General features: G+C 40.8%; 1 protein-coding gene across 1 annotated transcript in view; it reads right to left on the bottom strand.

Moving 5' to 3' along the window:
* Positions 1 to 19,378, bottom strand: part of LOC142388585 (calsyntenin-2-like) — a 355,755-nt gene extending 336,377 nt beyond the window's left edge. The window contains exon 1 of the mRNA XM_075474005.1: positions 18,947 to 19,378. Coding sequence (XP_075330120.1) covers positions 18,947 to 19,010 — 64 coding nt within the window. The 5' untranslated portion in view covers positions 19,011 to 19,378. The remainder of the gene's footprint in view (positions 1 to 18,946) is intronic.

The raw sequence follows: 19,378 nt of genomic DNA, 5'->3' as shown, positions 1-19,378 counted from the left end.
TTAATGTATCTGTAAAGCACTTTGAATCACCTTGTTGTTGAATTGTGCTATACAAATAAACTTGCCTTGCCTTAAAAAAAAATGACATTGCCCCCCTGATAATCCTGCTCTGTCCTCATCAGATCCAAGAATTTTCATTTTATCCACCTGTGCTCTCACTCCTCCCATAATGATTAAGAGAAGAAATGGTTTCTTTTCTCATTTCTCTGCTTTGTTGCTGCTCTGCATGCAACACGTCTTCTCTTCAACTCATCTGGATTTGGGGTGTTATTCCAGGCATTACCCAGGCTTTGGAAGGCTCAATCGGCTGCTCTCACATGCAAACGCCTTCCCTGCTGCCCTGGTCATGCATCACAACAGATTTGAGAAAGTGCCAGAGTTACCAGCAGAAATCACTTCTGCAGCGGAGCATTCAAACTAGCACAGAAAAACTGTGCCTGTGTCCTGACGAAGAAAAAAAAAAAAGCTTTTTGGAAAATCTCATGAAAATCCAAAGACACAATATGATTGAAGCTACTGGAGCATGCCATTTATGTAAAAGTACCCAACTTTACAGCACAAAAAAAGAACAAAAACTGGTTGTGACTAGTTTTTCAAGTCATGACAACTATGTGTGGTTAATTCTTAATATAACCCAACTGATTAAATTGTATTATGGCTTAAATGTATGTATTCTTAAGGGCCTTGTAGTTTTGCATGACCAGTGATTAGTGTTTGCTAACAAATGGACTATCCTATTGCCCTCAGAGTCTGAGTTATAGGGAATAAAAAAAATGCAAAGAAGAAAGAAAATTTAGGGCAAAATGGCAACCTTGGGCCCAAAGTACATTAATTCACAAAACAATGACTGCATTAAGCTTTCTGGTAGAGTTGAAGCACAAGCGCATCTGAGTAGTAGAGAAAGGCCCACATGAAAACAACGAAAGAGGGATCAGAGGAGAGAAAATTATACTTCCACACGCACACATGTCAAACTGTGTATTTGCATTTCAGGATGTCAGACATTTGATTCATTCTTCCTTCTTTTTGCTGTACAGCACAGGATGAGCCGCTTGATTTCACATCAAAAGGCTTCAGCTTTCAGCAGTGTCACAGGACGTAGGTTTTAATCCCTCGTCAGCGCTGCTAACTGTACTTTCGTATTACATCACGCAGCCTCAGAGACTCAAGAGAATACAGTAAAGATAAAAACAAGTTTGAATATTAAAACACCTAACACGGGCTGTTACTCAAGGCGCAGCGGCAAGCAGCTGGGAGTGGCATGGCACAGTTGAAAACAAAGGTAATCCTAAAGCCACTCTATTTAGGACTGGAAACCTTGCCTTTAAAATAGAGCCAAAGAGAGAGAAAAAAACCTACTTTAGACTCTATCTGTATTTTATATAACAAGACCTTTTTAATATTTCATAATGCTTCACCTTAAGTTTGGATCTCGTAAAGCAGTGCTCTGTAAGCCTCTTTTATCAACTGTGCATGAGGAGTTTGGTGCTTTAACAATGCATACGCTAATTTTAATGTATTCACGTTTCTCAGTTCCCTTTGCTTTTTACATTTGCCAGAATTTTTTTGTGATATATATTGGGAATTATTGGTAAATTAGTTACTGTATCAAATGCCAGTAAACATTTTTCTCCTTTTGTGTTAGTGCGATGTGTATAACATAACTTCCATTTTTATCTGTAAAAGAAAGAATGGTGGAAGTTTTCAAAGGAAAATGGTCTTCATTAATAACAATTTTTTAGTTTGCATACATTTATGTGAACAGCATATGTGTTTCTGTTATACTGAAACTGTTTCTAAAAAAACACATTTAAAAAGCATATCAGTTAACCTGTGTTTTACTCATGCCAAGTAAACTCAAGCTACTTTTAAAAGGGTTGGTAGTTTGGTTGGGCTGAATTTTTACAATACATGTTCAGGTGTGGAAGAAAAGTGGAAGAATTGAACGACAGCATATAAAATGCAACTGCCCAGCTGATTGCTGGAAGCTTTCCCCACACACAGAAATGAGCTCAGAACCATAAGTTGTTCTTTTTGTTTTTTATCTGTGATTCTTTCCTTTTAAATCTCTTCCAGTGTTTCAGACTCTTCAATGTGTGGTCATTTCCAGCAAGCTGTTAGGTGTTGTTCATGTAAGTAAATCAGCAAATCAGAACAAGTGTTATTTATCATTGTTGACTTTATGAAGGCGTGAGTGCTAAATACTAATATTCTTGTTGACACAAACAGTACTTATACACACACCAAGTGTACACAGATTTAAAATATGTTCAGTGCTCTTCGATAAAAAGGTCTGAGGTAGTTTTATCTGCAAACCAGCTTTGACAAGTGTGCAGCTGTCAAGCGCAGACAGCTACACATGCTAAATGTCAACACGGGTAGAATTTGGAGAAGAGAAAATAGTTCTGCTGTTATTCAGAGATTCGATTCTACACATTTATTCATAAAAAAAATTCAACAGATACCAACTTTAAATGGCATGACTGTCCAATTTAGTCAACTTCATTCTGAGGCTCACTTTCTCTCTCCCTTTTTTGCCCTCCTGTCCTTTCTTCTACCTGCCAGTCAGTCGCTCACGTATTCTCTGCTGTTACATCTCCAGCCCTCTAATGACACTCTGTCACAGATTTCCATCATTTTCTCCCAATATATGCATATAAAACTGAGACCCTCCTGGGGCTCTGGAAATGGAGAGAAAGTGGCATGGGTGTGATTACGATGTCAATTCATGAACACAGCACAGCGAGAGAGTGCATGGATGAAAGCACCGATGTCACTGGAAAATTCCCCCACCGAGACAGCGATAAGTCATTTTTCACACAGCGGAGCACCACAACAAACATCAGAATGTACAAACAAAATGAAAGGCACAAACTAAAGTTGGATATGTAAGAAAAAGTGGAGAGTGCAAAACCAAGGGGAAGACTCAGAAGTGAAAGAGAGAACAGTTGAGATGCGTATTTAAATGTGTGTGTTTGCACCTCTCTAAAGGTCTTCAGTCATCTTGGCAATACCCGGCAGGAGACAGCTGTCACTATTCCAACACAGGCTCACCAAAACAAGACTCAGGAGACGTACAATAGCAGGGCTCCTCTTTGACAAACACACACAAGCTGCAATTTCATAAGATCTTGAGCATCAGGTGGTACACACTCAAGTGCCTGAAAATATCACCTGGGAAATACCACACAGCTAGATATCATCTATTTGCTTTTGGGGCATGGCATAAAATGAGAGGACTCGCTGATATTTAAATGGTGCATTTGTGTGTGTCTGTGTGTTTGTGTGTAAATAAGAGCAGCAGCTGTGGGTTTTCCGGCAACATAAAAGTGTAATTTTGAGATGTAGAGAGGGATTAGAGCGAAGATATTCCCTTGCATTTATGTGGCAGAGATGGATCGTTTCATATCTCCTAAACATATTCTGGCTCGTGTGAATCTCAGCCAAAATGATGATGGCAAAAAGCTGAGGCAGATCTTTTGCAGCTTTCAGAAAAAAGTTGGTTTGTTATTATCAGACTGTTACATACAATGTCAGGAAGGACATATTCAGCAGGTGGCATAATTTCTTTTTCAGCAACTGGAACAGGCAGCTGGTCATCATCTACCTGCAAAGTAGATGATAGAGCTGTCATTAATTCATATTAGTCATCATTTGTAACTTTATCCACATTTAGTAATGGGATAAGTGAAGGAGAAGTCCCTTTTTACATGATGAGATTCCTCTCCGATTTCACTCAGGCTCAGAGTTAATTGAGCCTGAATTTCCTGAAACCTGTTGGAAAATTGGAGCAGAGGCAGGCCCCATAAAATTCTGGTTAAAATCTGGATAACTTCATTTAAAATCGAGGAAAAAAAGGGACTGAATCTGCAAGAAATCTTCTGCATTAAAGAGCTACTGCCCCTCCAGCACACCTGATTCAAATGATCAACTCGTCATTAAGCTCGTCAGTGGCCTGATCAGGAGCCATTCATTTGAATGAATCCAGGTGTGCTGGAGGAGGGAAAAAAATCGAAAACATGCAGGGCAGTGGGTCCCGAGGACCGGAATTGAGAAACACTGATCTAATGTAATGGGGACTATAATTTCGATTGATTTCTTTTTAGTTTGTCATAACTGCTAAATTCAAGTTGTTCAAAATATGGTGTACATATTTTGAGACCTGATATCTTTGTGCTACCATATAAACAAAGATCATAGTCCAAGTTCAGACTTCCACACTACCACACAAAAATATTTGACTAGCAGTTTTATTCACAAATACTGACATTTCTCTTGGATGCATCCCAAGCACAGATAGTTGGTACAGATACCTCTTTTAGGCCGAATTAGACTTTTGTTGGCAGCTATGTAGCAAAAGAGCAAAAGACATCAGCATCTTTTCATTCCTTGGCATCCCCAAACAAAGTGATAGGGTTGTGTTTATTGACCTGATAGTAACTTCAGAACCCAAAATATATGCTCTAAAGAACAGATAAAAGTGTATCCTGTGTTATATCCCACAATATATTTCCTCAGAGAAATGGGGCTGAAATCTTTCTGGTCAAATTGAATGGCTACTGTTAGACCATTTTCATGGGTGAGATTCAACAGGTTTGTCTTTACAGTATGATTGAATTCATCTTATTGGAAATTGACCTAAATAAATAAGCAGTAAACAAACATTTAGAGTAAGTGTTTTTAACATTCCATAGCTGGAGGCTTGTATTTTTTTTTTTTTATAAATATAAGGATGCTTACTATGTTATAATTTGTTATTACCTCAATAATGATGTATCTATTTTCAGCTGCTTTATAGATTTGATATAAGTCATTGATTGAAATTTACTCTTATTTATTTCTAAATAACAATTCTAAATAACATTTCTAAATAACAATTCTAAATACTCATATAAAAGTAATTTGTAACCTATAAAAGGGTTGCTTAAATATCCATGATGCTTTTTCCTTGAAATGCAGAAAGAGACAATGTAGCATTCTGACAAAAGAAATTAAGATAATAGTCTCCTCTCTGATGGCAAAATTTGTCAACAGCATTATGCTTCAAATACTGAGAGTAAAACAGATTTGCATGTATTGAGATGATTTAGGGAGCAGAACTTTTCTGCACAGCAAGTTGGCACGATGTTATCGTTATTTAGCAGAAAGCAGCCTCAGCTCTGAGCTCGGTGTGGGGCCCCTCCGCTCTCAGAGACAGATGCTAGGCCTGAGCTCGGCCATTCACTCTCACCGTAATGAGACCTCCAGGGGTACCATCTCCACACATGCACACTCACACACATGCATGAACACACCAAAATCCACCGACTTCCCACACATGAGCAAGAAGAACAGAAACATACAACTCCCCAACACAACATGAGAAGCAAACAGTGTGCAAGCTGGAGTGTTGAGTTAGCCGGACAGTCTTGATAAGGGTGTGCTGGTTAGAAAAGTGAGTGACCTTCAAACACACACACACAAGCTAATCTGTGTCAGCATGCAGTGTATTCAAGTGACAAGACATTCAAATAGAGGGCAAGGAGTACGTAGGAGAGTTGTGGGTTTATAAGGAGAGATGTGCCTCCAGCAAACCAGCTCTGAGTAGGCAATGAATCAACATAACTCTTTAAATTCCTTTTAGTAACTGATAACCTACAATAAAGATATCTATATGGTAAGCAAAACAAGAAGAAACACATGAATTCATTTATTTTTGTTATTTTATGTAGCTATGTAAGAATAATAAATGAAGTTCATTAAAGTCATATAAACATGTTGACAGGCACACACTGTCTGTATGCTGTCCTGCTTCATTTTGTGTCACTCTCTCAGTCTCTATAGGGTATGCTTGGCCTCGGCAAAGAACAAACTCAACATAAGTCAACTAAATTTCTCTGGACAAAATCAAAACACAAGTCGGTTTAAGATTTTAGCTTTTAAATTACCTGAACCCAATGCCCTTCCAAAAGGAGAATCTCAATAGGGTTCTTGTGAAAAAAAGCAGGAACTGAATGAGAAACAGAGAGGGGAAATACAGATCCTGAGGGATGGAGAGTACAGCTTGATAAGCCCTGGCTAAGCCTTGCCGCCGGTAATTACCTCCACGCTAATGCTACACCAGGAAGAAACCCAGCGGGAACACAGAGAAAGATGAGAACCGCAGATTGACGGAACATAAAACAAAAAGCGAAGAGATTGTATTTCTTATATTATTGGCTCCAAGATTAGACAAAGACAGACAAGGAAAAGACATGGATGATGATAAGATGGAGGCAAATGAAACAGAAGATGAACAAGGGGGGAGTGAGAGGATGCAAAGCGGTGGGAGGAGGACGCGCACAATGACCCAGATCCTCCTCCTGGTAACACATGGGGAGCTGCTACTGCCAGGATGCTGTCTGCAGGACTGAAGCACGGGAGGAGGAGATACAGGACACAAATATGAGCTAAATCTGCCCCTACAGTGTGACGGTGTCAGTGCTCCCTCTCTGCTACCTCTTTTTCTTTGCCATAGTGATTTTTCCCTTGACACACAGGAACAAATGAGGTCCTGAGCGACCTGTTAGAAAAATGAAGCAACCCAGCAGAGAGTTCAGGTCCCTCAGGAATTTGACCTACACACATAAACACACACACACACGTACATACACAAATTTGTACATGCAATTACTGAGCCTGTGCAACAGATACAGGAACCTGGGATGCACCTTAACAGAGATGTGTGTGTGTGTGTGTGTGTGTGTGTGTGTGTGTGTGTGTGTGTGTGTGTGTGTGTGTGTGTGTGTGTGTGTGTGTGTGTGTGCGCGTGTGAATGTGTGTATCCTTGGCCCAGTTGCAGCAGAGGGATAAAATTGCTGCAACCATGACAGAGCTTCTTCATGAACACACCTGTGTGTGCACTGTGGGTGTGCATGTGTGTGTGTGTTTAAGTGCATTCATATACATATGCATATGTGTGAGTAAACAATTCACTGCAGATGTCTCAGAATGAAAGCCTTTATCTTACACTGGCAAATTTTAAGTTCTGAGCTATGGCTTTTCATTCTTCATTTCACACACACACACACACACACACACACACACACACACACACACACACACACATACACACTCCTCCCCATAAACACATCACAAGGCTGAAGGATTCATGGATCATTGTGCCATGATTTCTACAGCAGCTTGGAAATATGGCCAAGCAGCCTGGATGTGAGAATCACTGGCCACTAGCCAATGTACCTCAGACCGTTGGAACACTTTATTTTTAGGTGCTTTGTGGTTCTTGGCTCTGTGGCGCAATTCAACTCTACACTTACACACTCTTACACATACACACCCACAAGCAAACACACACACATCTGCATTGGACTTACAGTAGGTCTGTCACAAAGATTACTGCACTTTATTATCTTTTGAACCTAAAATACTAGAAATATTATTGTCATTTAAATCACTTGGGTGAAAAATGTTTATGACATTGTAGTGTAATTAAAGAATCTTTACAGCTCTAAAGGTATCATGTGAAGGTGAGATTTCATTAACTTCTTCTCGCCAAAAAGCATTGTTTTCATATTTACCCTCCAAATAAGTTTGTTGACTTGAATTCAATAGTTAAGAAACATTTCATTACCATCATTCAGTTGTGAAGTAAAAGCCATGATGCAGTCCCCTTAATGGCACTAAAAGTTATACAGAATACAATGCATCAAGTCAGACACATAAATTCTTGTTGTGAACCTGTGAAAGAAAAGATACTGCTCCTAAGGGATGGTGGACTTTAAATACCACTTCTCAGATATTACTCTTGCACTGTAGATGGGCTTGCGTCTCAGGCCTTGCAAGTCCCATGTCAATTTGTGTTATATTTGTTTATTATTTTTTTTAAGGATAGCCCCTTGAGATGCGTCATCTCATTTTCGAGGGGATCCTTGATATAAAGAAACTTAAACTGTAGATTACATCTTTGATTATTTGTTTATTACTATTACTTCTCCTTCTCCGTTCAACATAGAACTTTGATGCTCATCACTGTTCCATTTGTAAGTTAGAGGCTGATCTGGTCCACAAATACTGATGCACTTTACAAGAGGGGCCTCAGTCGTCTTCACCTGCTAAGGGGACTGTGGTCATTTGGAGTTAACAGGACTCTCTGAAGGATGTTTTATGACACCATGGTAGTGTCTGCTATCTTTTACGATGTGGTCTGCTGGAGCAGTGGAATGGCAGAAAGAGACAACAGGAGGAAACTCAATAAGCTGATCAAGAGGGCCAGCTCTGTCCTGGACTGCCTTCTGGACCCCACCGAGCAGGTGGGTGTAGAGAGGATGTTATCTAAGCTAACATCCATCAGGATCAACATCTCCCACCCCCTGCATGTGATGGTACGGGCTCTGAGCAGCTCGTTCAGAAACAGACTTTCACTCCTGCAGTGAAGGAAGCAACGCTACCGCAGGTCATTCTCACCGGCAGCTGTCAGAATCCATAACACCACATGAACACCACTCATCATCACCCATCGTCACTGCTACTTACTATTCACCTGCACCTCAATATGTTCATATGTTGCATATATTATTTCACAAATTGTATATGCCATTTTACATCTTGTACATACCTTCATGCATTTGAAAATGTATTTTTGTGTATATTATTTCATCACAGAGCTCTGTAACATGCAATTTTCACCCGTGGGATAATAAAAGTTATTCTATTCTTGTCTATTCTAAAAACAGCCACTAAAAGCCACTGAGTTGTTAGTAGAGGTAGTGAAAGAGCAGTTAAGGGACAATCAACACAGTGCAACACACCACTACAAGGCAGGATTCACATGTATGCATTTCAGACTATAACAGTCTCACTTCTAATTCACTTTAAATGGGGAGATGTCTTTCATTCCCAAATTGAACTTTATGCCTATTGCTTTCCTTTTCCAGTTTGGCTTGGAATAGAAAGTTGAGAATAGTTCAACTTTTCAACTGGCACCTAAGGCACAGGCAAATAAAAAAGCCTGATTAATCACCATTCTGATCTTGTGACTTATTATCACAACAATTTCAAACACCCAACATTGAGCAGTAACACATAACAACACGTTAGTCAGGATTCCGTAAAAATGACTAACTAACAATCCTTCTGTCACTCAACTTATCCTGCGATGCAGGCTTTCCAATAAAAAGAATAAAACAATTTATGTAGCACAGCGTGTCCGCCACTTCTTTTAATATGCATGAGCAAAGACAAACAGCCACAGCCTGATGAGGTCATCTTTTTTTGTGTGCATGCATGAATATAGCTTGACCAGCGTCAACACATTAAAGAGCCAGTGGAATAGCATGAAACCAGCTGATGAAATGTTACAAAATATTGAACATCATACCTGCGAGTAGTCTAAAAATAGGGAGCCTATAGTAGAATCAATATTGCTGTCAGAAAAAGCAAACATAAGATATTGTCTTTTTATTCCATGCAATGTCAAAATGAAGAGGGCAACTTGCAATATGAGAAGTAGCTTCAAACCACTAGTATTAGTCAGAGATGAGGAGCTGGCTACAGAGGCCTGATACGCTCACATATGTCAATCTCTTTCAAACTTGTTGTCTTCAACCTTAACAAAAGCTGTTTCAAGAAATTTCCCTTGAGGCAATTTATCAGATTTCACCAAACTCCCTCTGGATGTACAACAGTTTTCCAGTTATAAAACTGATTTTATTCTGTCACAGCTATAAATGCATACTAGTCTATTCTGTGACAATATACAATAAAAAAGTGAGAGAAGCCCAAAGACAGACATTTCATGCATAAGAAGCAAAACTGTAGGAATTTTGGCAAAAGATGAGCTGATTTATAAGCCCTGATAACTCACTATAAAAAGCTGAGAAAAGCTGGGAAAATAGGTCTCAAGGATATGTAAATGAGCAAGAATATTCCTTCAGCAAGTCTTACATTACCATCACCTCTAACTTTTTTGATGGTGAAAACAGTGCTCCTTTGCATTAACAATGAGATGCTGCACATTTCTTGGCCATTTTCATCCATCCATCTGTCACTCATCAATCACTGCTTAGCCGTATCATAGCCGCGACAGACCGTCAGGTCCCTGGTGTGTTCCCACATTTCACCACCCTTCCAATATTATCACACTCTGGTGAATGTGTATTCCCACTCAGCTGAGGCATGAGCTAATGGAAAGACAAAATCCAGTTAACGTCATTCAAGGAAGTTGGCTTTCAGCACCACGGATAGCTCAGTTGATGCAGCTCCTTACTGAATGTCATCAGCTCATGACAAAATCAAGGATGGAGCCAGGCATTGGCTTCGTTTGTGCCTGTGCATTATGTTGTCATGCAACTAAAGTAAGTACACAATGTTTGTCAAGGAGAAGAAAAGCAGCGCTCTCTGCCATCAAAACAAAAGTAGTGATGCCACTTTCATAGCATTTACTCAAATGAAATATGTTCTCAGGAGGCTTGAAAATACTGCATGTGAAACTCAGTGTTTGGCATCCGGCTCTTTTAAAATGACGAATCATTCATCTTTCAGTGAATATGAAAAGAAACAGCAGCAACACCTGAGCAGCCGAACAGAAGTAAGTAAGCAGGTAGTATACACTTGTCAAGCTCATCTCCAAGCCCCATCATACCATGGAAGGATAAAAAACTTTGCACGCTGGACTAACACCAGGGACGCTGACAAAACTCAGAACAATGACCATTGAATGCAATGCCTTTTATCTGCATAAACATATCTGTAAACCTCCTCCTAAATGCAAAGAATCCCTAAGCACTGACAGTGTGTCCAGCTATCCCTAGGGAGGAACAATTTTATCTAGGCTTGAAATATACGTGTGTCCAAAGGAAAGCATGCATATGTGTGTAAATGAATAGTTTGATTTTGTAGGTAAACTCTGGTAGTTTCTGCACAGTGTGTAAATGGCTAGCTTATGGAATAGCAACTGTTCATAATAGCTACAGACAGATTAATTGAAATTGAGCACAAAAAAAGAAAAACAGACAGCCAAGCGATGAACACTTAACACAATCATCAAGGAAAAACCACACAGGGACAGCTTGTGTATCTTTGTGTGTTGGTGTATGCGTCAGGCCTTAAGGGAATGTAAACCCATTAAGAAAATGACAATTATTGGCAAATTATTATGTGTGCACGAGCAGCCCAGTACCTGTGGATGATCATTAACCTTGCAAAGCATCAACAAATACATGGTGCTGACGGTTCTAATGGGGTTATGTGTGCAGACTGACAATGAGGAACATGTGTTGCTGCTTGCAGAGCTGAAACAGGCAGCTAATGCTCACAAGGAGCTGACCTGAATATGGGGTTGTTCTTAGCAATGAATCTGCAGCAGCCTGACCCCAGCTCCAACAGTGTAGGTCATTGGGTAAGAAAGCATTAAAATAGGACCAACACAGGACTCAAGACTCAGAAATGTATCTTTTTGTCTGTCTAATTTGGTATTAGTGTTGGACATGCACCAATTTTCTGTTGTTAGAGATTCACCAATCTTCTTTATTTGGACTCAGACTCCTGTATTTTAATATCTGTCAATCCTGGTACATTCTGACACCAAGTTCACTTGCTCGATCATAATATTGGCGATGTTGTTGGTAATGGTTGTGGTATTATGTAAAGTTTAAACTCACAGTAGTAAAGTTTAGAGGCACAAGTTGAACACATAGGACCCTGAACAGTTAGGAACCAATCACAGAACGGGGGGGGGGCAGCAAGACGATGACGACGTCTATGCGCGACACCGAAGCTTGTAGAGTGTTAATCCAACATGGCAGCGGACGCAACGTTACCGTTCGATGCAGCCTTAGAAAGTGTTTTAACGCAAGTTTACTTTTAAAAAAGAGCAACGTTTGGCATTGAAAGATTTCATTGCCTCGTCGAATTTCTGTCGCTCTACATACGTCATCTGGTATAAGTGATACAATTGGCTATGAATCGCATACAAAGCAGCATGGGAAGAACCAGACATTTGATAGACATTCGTAGCGCCCAATAAACGGCTCTAGGCATTCGTAAACCACGCCTCAAATACGAGAAAATGCACACCTAGTTCCCAGACCACCATCTCATCGAGATGTGGACGCGTCAGCCAGGCTAAGTATCCAGTCCAACAATTCTTGAATCAGAATGGGAGCCTGATACTAATATTGGATTGAGTAGAGACAAAAAAAAAGCAGAGCAATCTAAGTTGCTTGGCCACTCTTGCCCTATCCCTGTGTACACTCGAAAAGTCTGCACTCCACTCAGAGTGCTCCACTTGTCAAGTGTAAAGATTTATGAGTCACAAAGACAAAGATCTCCATCTCTCTCTCTCTGACTCCCCACACTCTTGTCCTGTAATTCTCTCTATCTCCTCCCTGTGATCATTTCCTCTGGGGTCAGACGGACCCAGCTGGTGGAGAGGGACAAGTCAGGCTGTATCTGTCAGTGTAACCCTTTGCTTCTCATCAGTGTGTGTCTGTGTGCATGTGTGCGTCTGATGTGTTATCACCCCACGCTGAAAAAAAAGAAGAGAGTCCGCCAGTGAGACTGAACCAGAGTTAAGTGATTGAAAAGCAAGAAAGAATGGATGAAAGGAGAGTTGAAGAAGGTGGCAGAAGGAGTCTCTTGAAAATCCTGGAGAGCTCTTAGAGCAAATCCCCATGATAAGAGTGTGGCAAAACACTTTAAACAACTTTACAGAGCTGATTATCAAGAAGAAGTGGAGATTAAGTATGGCAGTGCAGTGATGACACACACCAACACTTACAAATGCACTTGTGGAGAAAGCACAGGTAATTACGTGAAAGTTGCTGTGAGCTGAAAGTCACCATCTGGCCCGAACAATTTAATTTGATTTTTATTCATTATGGTTAGACAGTGCAAAAATAAGACAGACATTATGAAGAACATTTTGTAACACTGACCATTTACTCATTAACTTTCACAATAACTATATGAAAAATGATCATTTACAGAAAAGATGGCAAGTTTCTAAAATGCAAAAAGAAAAACATAAATTTTAATTCCTTAATTTGTATGAAACGTTCCTGAACAAATAGTGCTGTACTTGGAAAATATAAACTAATCCAGGATTTGATGTCAGCAACAGACTGAGCCCTGTTTACCTTCATGTTACATCACCTATGCCTTTAATTACGCCTTTTAATCGTTTGGGATCTGAGGATAGTCATTTTTTTCAGTTTAGCTAACAGAATCTGTGTCCATTCTTGCTGAATACAAGATTTCAGCTGCTCAACAGTTACTGGTTCTTGTTATCTGATTCTTCTCATCCAAATGTGCGATACAAAAGGAGACAAATCTGGAGTGCAGGAAGGCCAGTCAGGTACTCGAACAATGCGGCTGTGCTCAAATTGTCCACTCATTCACTATGTAATACACTATATAGTGAGCAAGCCATTTCTTAGTGGTGTTTGAAATGTTAACTGAAACTTCTCATTCACCGTATAGTCCACTATATTGTGAGTTAGCACAGCTTAGAGTTGGCTCATCTCTTTTTCTGCCAGAGGCGCTGTACTGAATTATTAGTAAGATATGTACAGGATTTATATTCAAAACTTATTCAGTCTAAACAATTAATATACTGGTGGTAGGTTTAGTTGGAATGCAGCTCGTATATATATGTATATCCGTCCATTTTCTATTCCCATTTAATCCAATTCAGGGTCCCGGGGGGGCCTCAAGCCTGGGCGAGAAGCAGTGTACACCCTGGACAGGTCGCCAGTCCATCACAGGGCCACACAGAGACAAACCAGACAAACAACCATGCACACTCACATTCACTCCTAGGGACAATTTAGAGTCACCAATTGTTCTCACATATGTTTTGGAATGGTGGGAGGAAGATGGAGTACCCAGAGAGAACCCACGCATACACGGGGAGAACATGCAAACTCCACACAGAGAGGACCCAGACAGGATTCAAACCAGAAAATATTTTGACGTGACGGGCAATTTTTATGTTTTTAATAAATTGGTGTGATTACATAAATTTATTTTAAAAAATTGTGCATTTGTAGACATAAGCTCATGTGATTTCTCAGGACATATTGGTTTTGTATTCAATTTTGTCTCAATAGTAATAGTAAATGGAGCTTTGCTGCTGTCTTGGCCAGGACGCTCTCGTAAAAGTGATCTTTGATCTGAATGGGACATATTCTTGCTAAATTAAACAGAAGAATAAGAATGAGAATAAGAATAGACTTAGACTTAGACTAGACTTTATTTGTCATTCAGCATTGGCCACTGTATAGTGTACAATACAACGAAATTACGATTCAGTGTCATTTTAAAAAAAAGAGTACAATAAAAATGTAAAATATCTAGAGATTTATATAGCTGCATAAGAGCATTGCATATTGCCAATTGAAAACAGGGGAAAAAAAGACGGGAAAAAAAACTTTTTTAAAAAGTACGTTATATTATTGCACGATTGATACAGTTTGACACTGCACAAGAATGATAATATTGCACAGAAAGTGTGTCAGTAAGATTGAATGGGATGTGTGTTCAGTTAGAGTCCATCTGTGTGGGTATGTAGAGAGTTTGGGGGTCGTTGAAATCATTGACAGTTCAGCAGCTTGATGGCTTGGGGGAAGACACTATTGAGGAGTCAGGCTGTTTTGGCACGGATGGTGTGGAACCTTTTCCCTTTTGGGGCATCACTTCATGATGAGGACGAGTGGGGTCCCTGAGAATGCTGTGAGCTCTGCTCTGAATGGGGATGATGTCCTGGTGATCTTCTCCACTGTCCTCACCACTCTGCAAAGAGACTTCCAGTCCGAGGTACAGCAACCAGATAGCAATGCAGGTGGTCAGCACGCTCCCTGTGGAGCTTCTGTAGAAGGTGGTGAGGAGTAGGGGGTGATGGGAAGGAGGAGGTGAGCTCTCATCATCTGGCACAGGAAATGCAGTCGCTGCTGAGCTCTTTTTGCAATAGAAGTGATGTGGTGTGACAAGGACATAGTGTCTGCGACCTTTACTCCCTGGAACATTGTGCTGCTGACCCTCTCCACAGCTGTTGTTGATATGGAGTGTGGTTTTCGATAATGAGTTTTTTTGTCTTTTCAACATTCAGGATAAGGTTGTTTGTCGCACACCAGTCCACCAGATGATTCACCTTTCCTCTGTAGGATAGGTTGTTGCCATCCTGGATGAGACCCACTACTGTTGTGTAATCTGCATACTTCACAATGTGGTTGGTAGGAGATCTGGCAAGGCAGCCGTGGGTCATTAGTGGGCTGAGGACGCAGCCCCTCTGGGGAGCCTGTACTCAGGAAGATGACAATGAAGTTGTTTTTTTTTCCAACCATTACATACTGGGGTCTGTTTGTTAGAAAGTCAAACAGCCAGTTGCATGGGAGGTATTGAGGCCCAGGGGGTCTGGTTTGTTTATCAGGTGTTGTGGAATGATGGTGTAAAATAATAAAGAGAAGTCCTCAAAACAGCATACGAACATAATCATTATGGCATGAACATACTGTAGGTAAGAATAAGAATCACAGCAAGTTTCAGCCAGTTCAATCAGCTACTGAACTACATGCTCAGACATACTGTGACTCCCCTCCCTCACGCGCTCTCCATCTGAAGATAAGATAAGATAGAGATAAAAATTCCTTTATTGTCACAATACGCAGGCATCGTACAGTGAAATTGGGGCAGAGCTTTTCGCTTCTAGCATACATACAATCTTGCGTGCTGTAACGCACGCATTCATGCCGCAGAATAGAAATAGAATTTTAAAAAATAAATACACACAAAGTACTATGCTACCACCACTAAGAATAGTACCGCTAGGATCAAAAAGAAAAAAAAATAGTACAAATTCACTGATGAGCAAAGTTCAATGTGCGGTGAGGAACTGCTATTCTTGTATCACCTGGCTTGCAAAAGATCCAGCAACAGTAGTTAGGATCACAAGAACGCACATCTCCTCCTTGCACCTATCCACTCAGACCACTCCATTTTTGTCTCTGACGGTTGTAGATTTGTGTAGGGATCAGAGGCCCGGAGCTTTTCCATCCCAGCAGCCACAAAGCCCTCCTTCCTCTGAAATTGCACGGGTCTGTGCGGGGCTTAGAGAAAGGAGATAGCAAGTGTTTGTAAATAAATCTGTTTTCTTCCTCCGTGTCGCTGAGCCTGGCCGTGGCCAGCGGGACGGTTTTGTGCTATGTCCTGTGTCACAGCCTCTTTGGAGGATTTATAGAGTGCTCCCATAATGCACTTCCTCCCCACAAAGAGGGGACATAAATCTATTCTGTTTTTTTTGTCACCCCCCTTTTTTTATTTGCTAATGGGCACCTCAAATGACTATCCCCTTGGCTTTCTTTATCCCTCCTACACGTTCACAAAAGCACAGTCTAACACACCATGCAATACACACAAAAGCCCCATATAGAAAGATATAAATTAGAAAAGCTGTCTCAATCCATCATGCAACTTCACAAGGAGACATCAGAGTTGCCATGGCTGGTTACCAAGTGGGCTCTTCCAATGGCCAAACATTACACCGTCTGCATGCTTTGAGACAGATTTAAAGTGTGTTTATCTGGATACATTAAAGCAGCAAAAAAGGTTCCACCAACAGATTCACACTGTGGGAAGCCGAATTAAAATACACTGTGCTGGTAATGAGCTATCTAAATTCAGAGTTCATATTGCTTGGAATTACACAAAAGCTTGGCTCTGGGCAGCACAGACAAAAACTGTGGAGCTCTCTCTGCTTTGCTGCCAGAAGATTCTCCCTTTTGCGCAGCGACACGGTCGGTCCCAGTGAAATAGTTTGAGCCGTGGTGTGTATCTGCAAATGCAATAATTCCTTTGTAAACCACATCACCACCTCCACGGCTGTTTTTGCATTCTTGGCGGCTGTCAACATGTTGGCTGCACTCTATCGCTCTGCATGTGCACAAGCAAGCACACTCACAAACGCACATACAGATGTGTTAACGCTTCAAGCTCTGATTACTGACAACACATGCACAGAAGAAACACACATGTTCACACACACACATGAATGCTCAGCCTGTCGAGAGGACCCCAGGATGATGGTGATTAAAGGAATTTGTACATCCATGCTTTCCTAGGATAAGATGGTGTCTAAATAGGCACTTCAAAGTTATCTATATAAAAGCTTCACATATTGCTCTAACAGAGGCCGAATCTTCTCCACATATGACCAAAGGCTTATTTCAGTTGTTTTTCAAACACTGAAAAGGAGAAACCGATTCATGGGTAGATCACTTCTTACTGGTTGTTTCCTGACAGCTATGGACAGGAATCAAGGAAGGTGGTGAGGGCCAATTTAGCAACAGAAAATTGTTAGACAGTCTGGACAAAATATGCTCTTTTCTCCTGATTTTAGGTGCACTGTACAGCGGCATACCTGGGTTTTTCCATTTCCATTACATTGTTACTAATTTATTTACTTCACAGTCAAGCTCTTGACAGAAGGAAAATAACAAATCCTCCCTAAAAATAAAAATCAACTCTTATTTCAGGCCGTATTACCAATATTAACATATAACACATCGTCTCTGTAACGATCTATTCCTGAGCACCGCACATGGTATTTGTTGTTTGTAAGTGCATGTAAGGCCAAGCCTTGACCTCGGAGGCGGGTCACAGCCTGCAGAAGGTCTGTTATCGTATGCTCTCCTTTCACACACACACTACAAAGATTGCAGCTGCAGCCAGTCAGTCAGCAGCCAGCCAGCTGGGAGGCTGGATGCTGTGTCAGGAGGCAAAGAGGATGAACAGCTTATCACAGCTATAGTGTCTTTTGGCTGCCAGACGAAACTGACAGGTGTCACCTTGTTATTTCATGGTGGAAAAGCCAGCCTGGGTCTACAGGGAGTTGATTAGCACAAACCTGTTGCCACATTTACCAGCTTACCTACGGCACACCTCGTACACTGGAGAATTCAGCAGCTCCACTGCAGTAGGGGTACCAGGAGCCTAAAATTAGTTCAGCAGTGAAGGAAACAAAAAGTGCCAACAGTGTGTCACACATTTATGACATCTGAATGTCATTTTTCATCTGTGCTTTTGGAGAGTACTTGTCACATGTTCTAGATGTTCTATGAGCAAATTGTTGCTGTAAGTTACATTAGCCTGATATGTATAATTCATATGATTTCCATTGGCTTCATGAAAGTATATGTGTACTTTAAAATATATCTTGCAACAAAAAACAACTGTATGTTTCTGTTTGACATTATTCTGGGTGCCTGCAGAGGGTGTTTGTACTCACTATAACATGTTTTTTCGGCTTTATATTTTAAGATTTGGCAGTCATTCCTTCATGCTTGCAAATCTAAGCTTCCCTGAAAGTCAGGAAACTGTATTATTCGATCCTAATGGCACATATTTGCTGATTCTTTTTTTACACATAGTAAAAATCGATTTGTGCATCATCTGCTCCACTTTCCTCCTAAGTTACTTCACCGATCAGTCCCACACATTACAATATAGCATCAAGCATGTCATAAAACCGCTCTCCAATCGCAGCTTGTTTACAAAAAATGATTGCAGCAGTAAATATGAATAGGCAAATATATCTCAATAAAAGTCTTTAAACCAGTATCACATTGCCTGACGATAACACCAAAACAGGTCACCTTAAGGTTTTCATTGACAACAACAAAAGTCCTAATAATAATAATATACTGTAGAAATGCTGTAAATCAGCTTCAAATTCCATAAGAGGCTGTATAGTTTTATATTATTTTTGAAATCATTATGTGCTCAGACTAATTATGAAGTCCAAAAACAGTATTTTCTTCAAGGTAAAAACAACAACAACACAAATAGAGTGTTATCAGTGCAATAAGCAATAAGTTCTGAATGTCAGAGAGACATTTCCCTGTATCCCCTCACATATCCAGCCGTATGCGTTGCGATGCGCACCAAAACGGTGCAGGCTGCCCTTAACCTAACGTACCTTTGGTGCGAGCGGCGCTCAGTCCCAGAGCCACTACAGCCAACACGCTGACTATTCTCAGCATCTTCTAGCTGGGAAATTCAGTCCGGGAAAGGAGAGGGACCAAAGCGACCTCTTTCCTCTTCCCTCTTCCTTTTTCCTCCTCTGTTTTCTCCACTCTCCTCTCGTCTCCTTGAAGCCCTCTCCCGAGCAGGTTCTTTCCTCTCTCTTGGAACAGCGTGGAAACAGTTCACTAATATGTGGGACAAGACAGGCCGCGTGGTTGAGTATAAGAAGAAGATGAAAAAGAAGGACTCTGGATACTCGCAACGCACCTCGCCGCGTCGCACCGCGCGTCGCTCCGCAGATTTGTGTGTGGACGGTGGAGGCAGCAGTCAACGTGGTTTCTGCTGAGACGGGACCAGAGAGCGGCGCACCCCGGGTACACACCGA

The sequence above is a fragment of the Odontesthes bonariensis genome, chromosome 9 (assembly GCF_027942865.1).
Source record: "Odontesthes bonariensis isolate fOdoBon6 chromosome 9, fOdoBon6.hap1, whole genome shotgun sequence".
NCBI lineage: Eukaryota > Metazoa > Chordata > Actinopteri > Atheriniformes > Atherinopsidae > Odontesthes > Odontesthes bonariensis.
The sequence above is the reverse complement of the archived record's forward strand: the minus strand, read 5'-3'. Positions and strand labels throughout refer to the sequence as shown.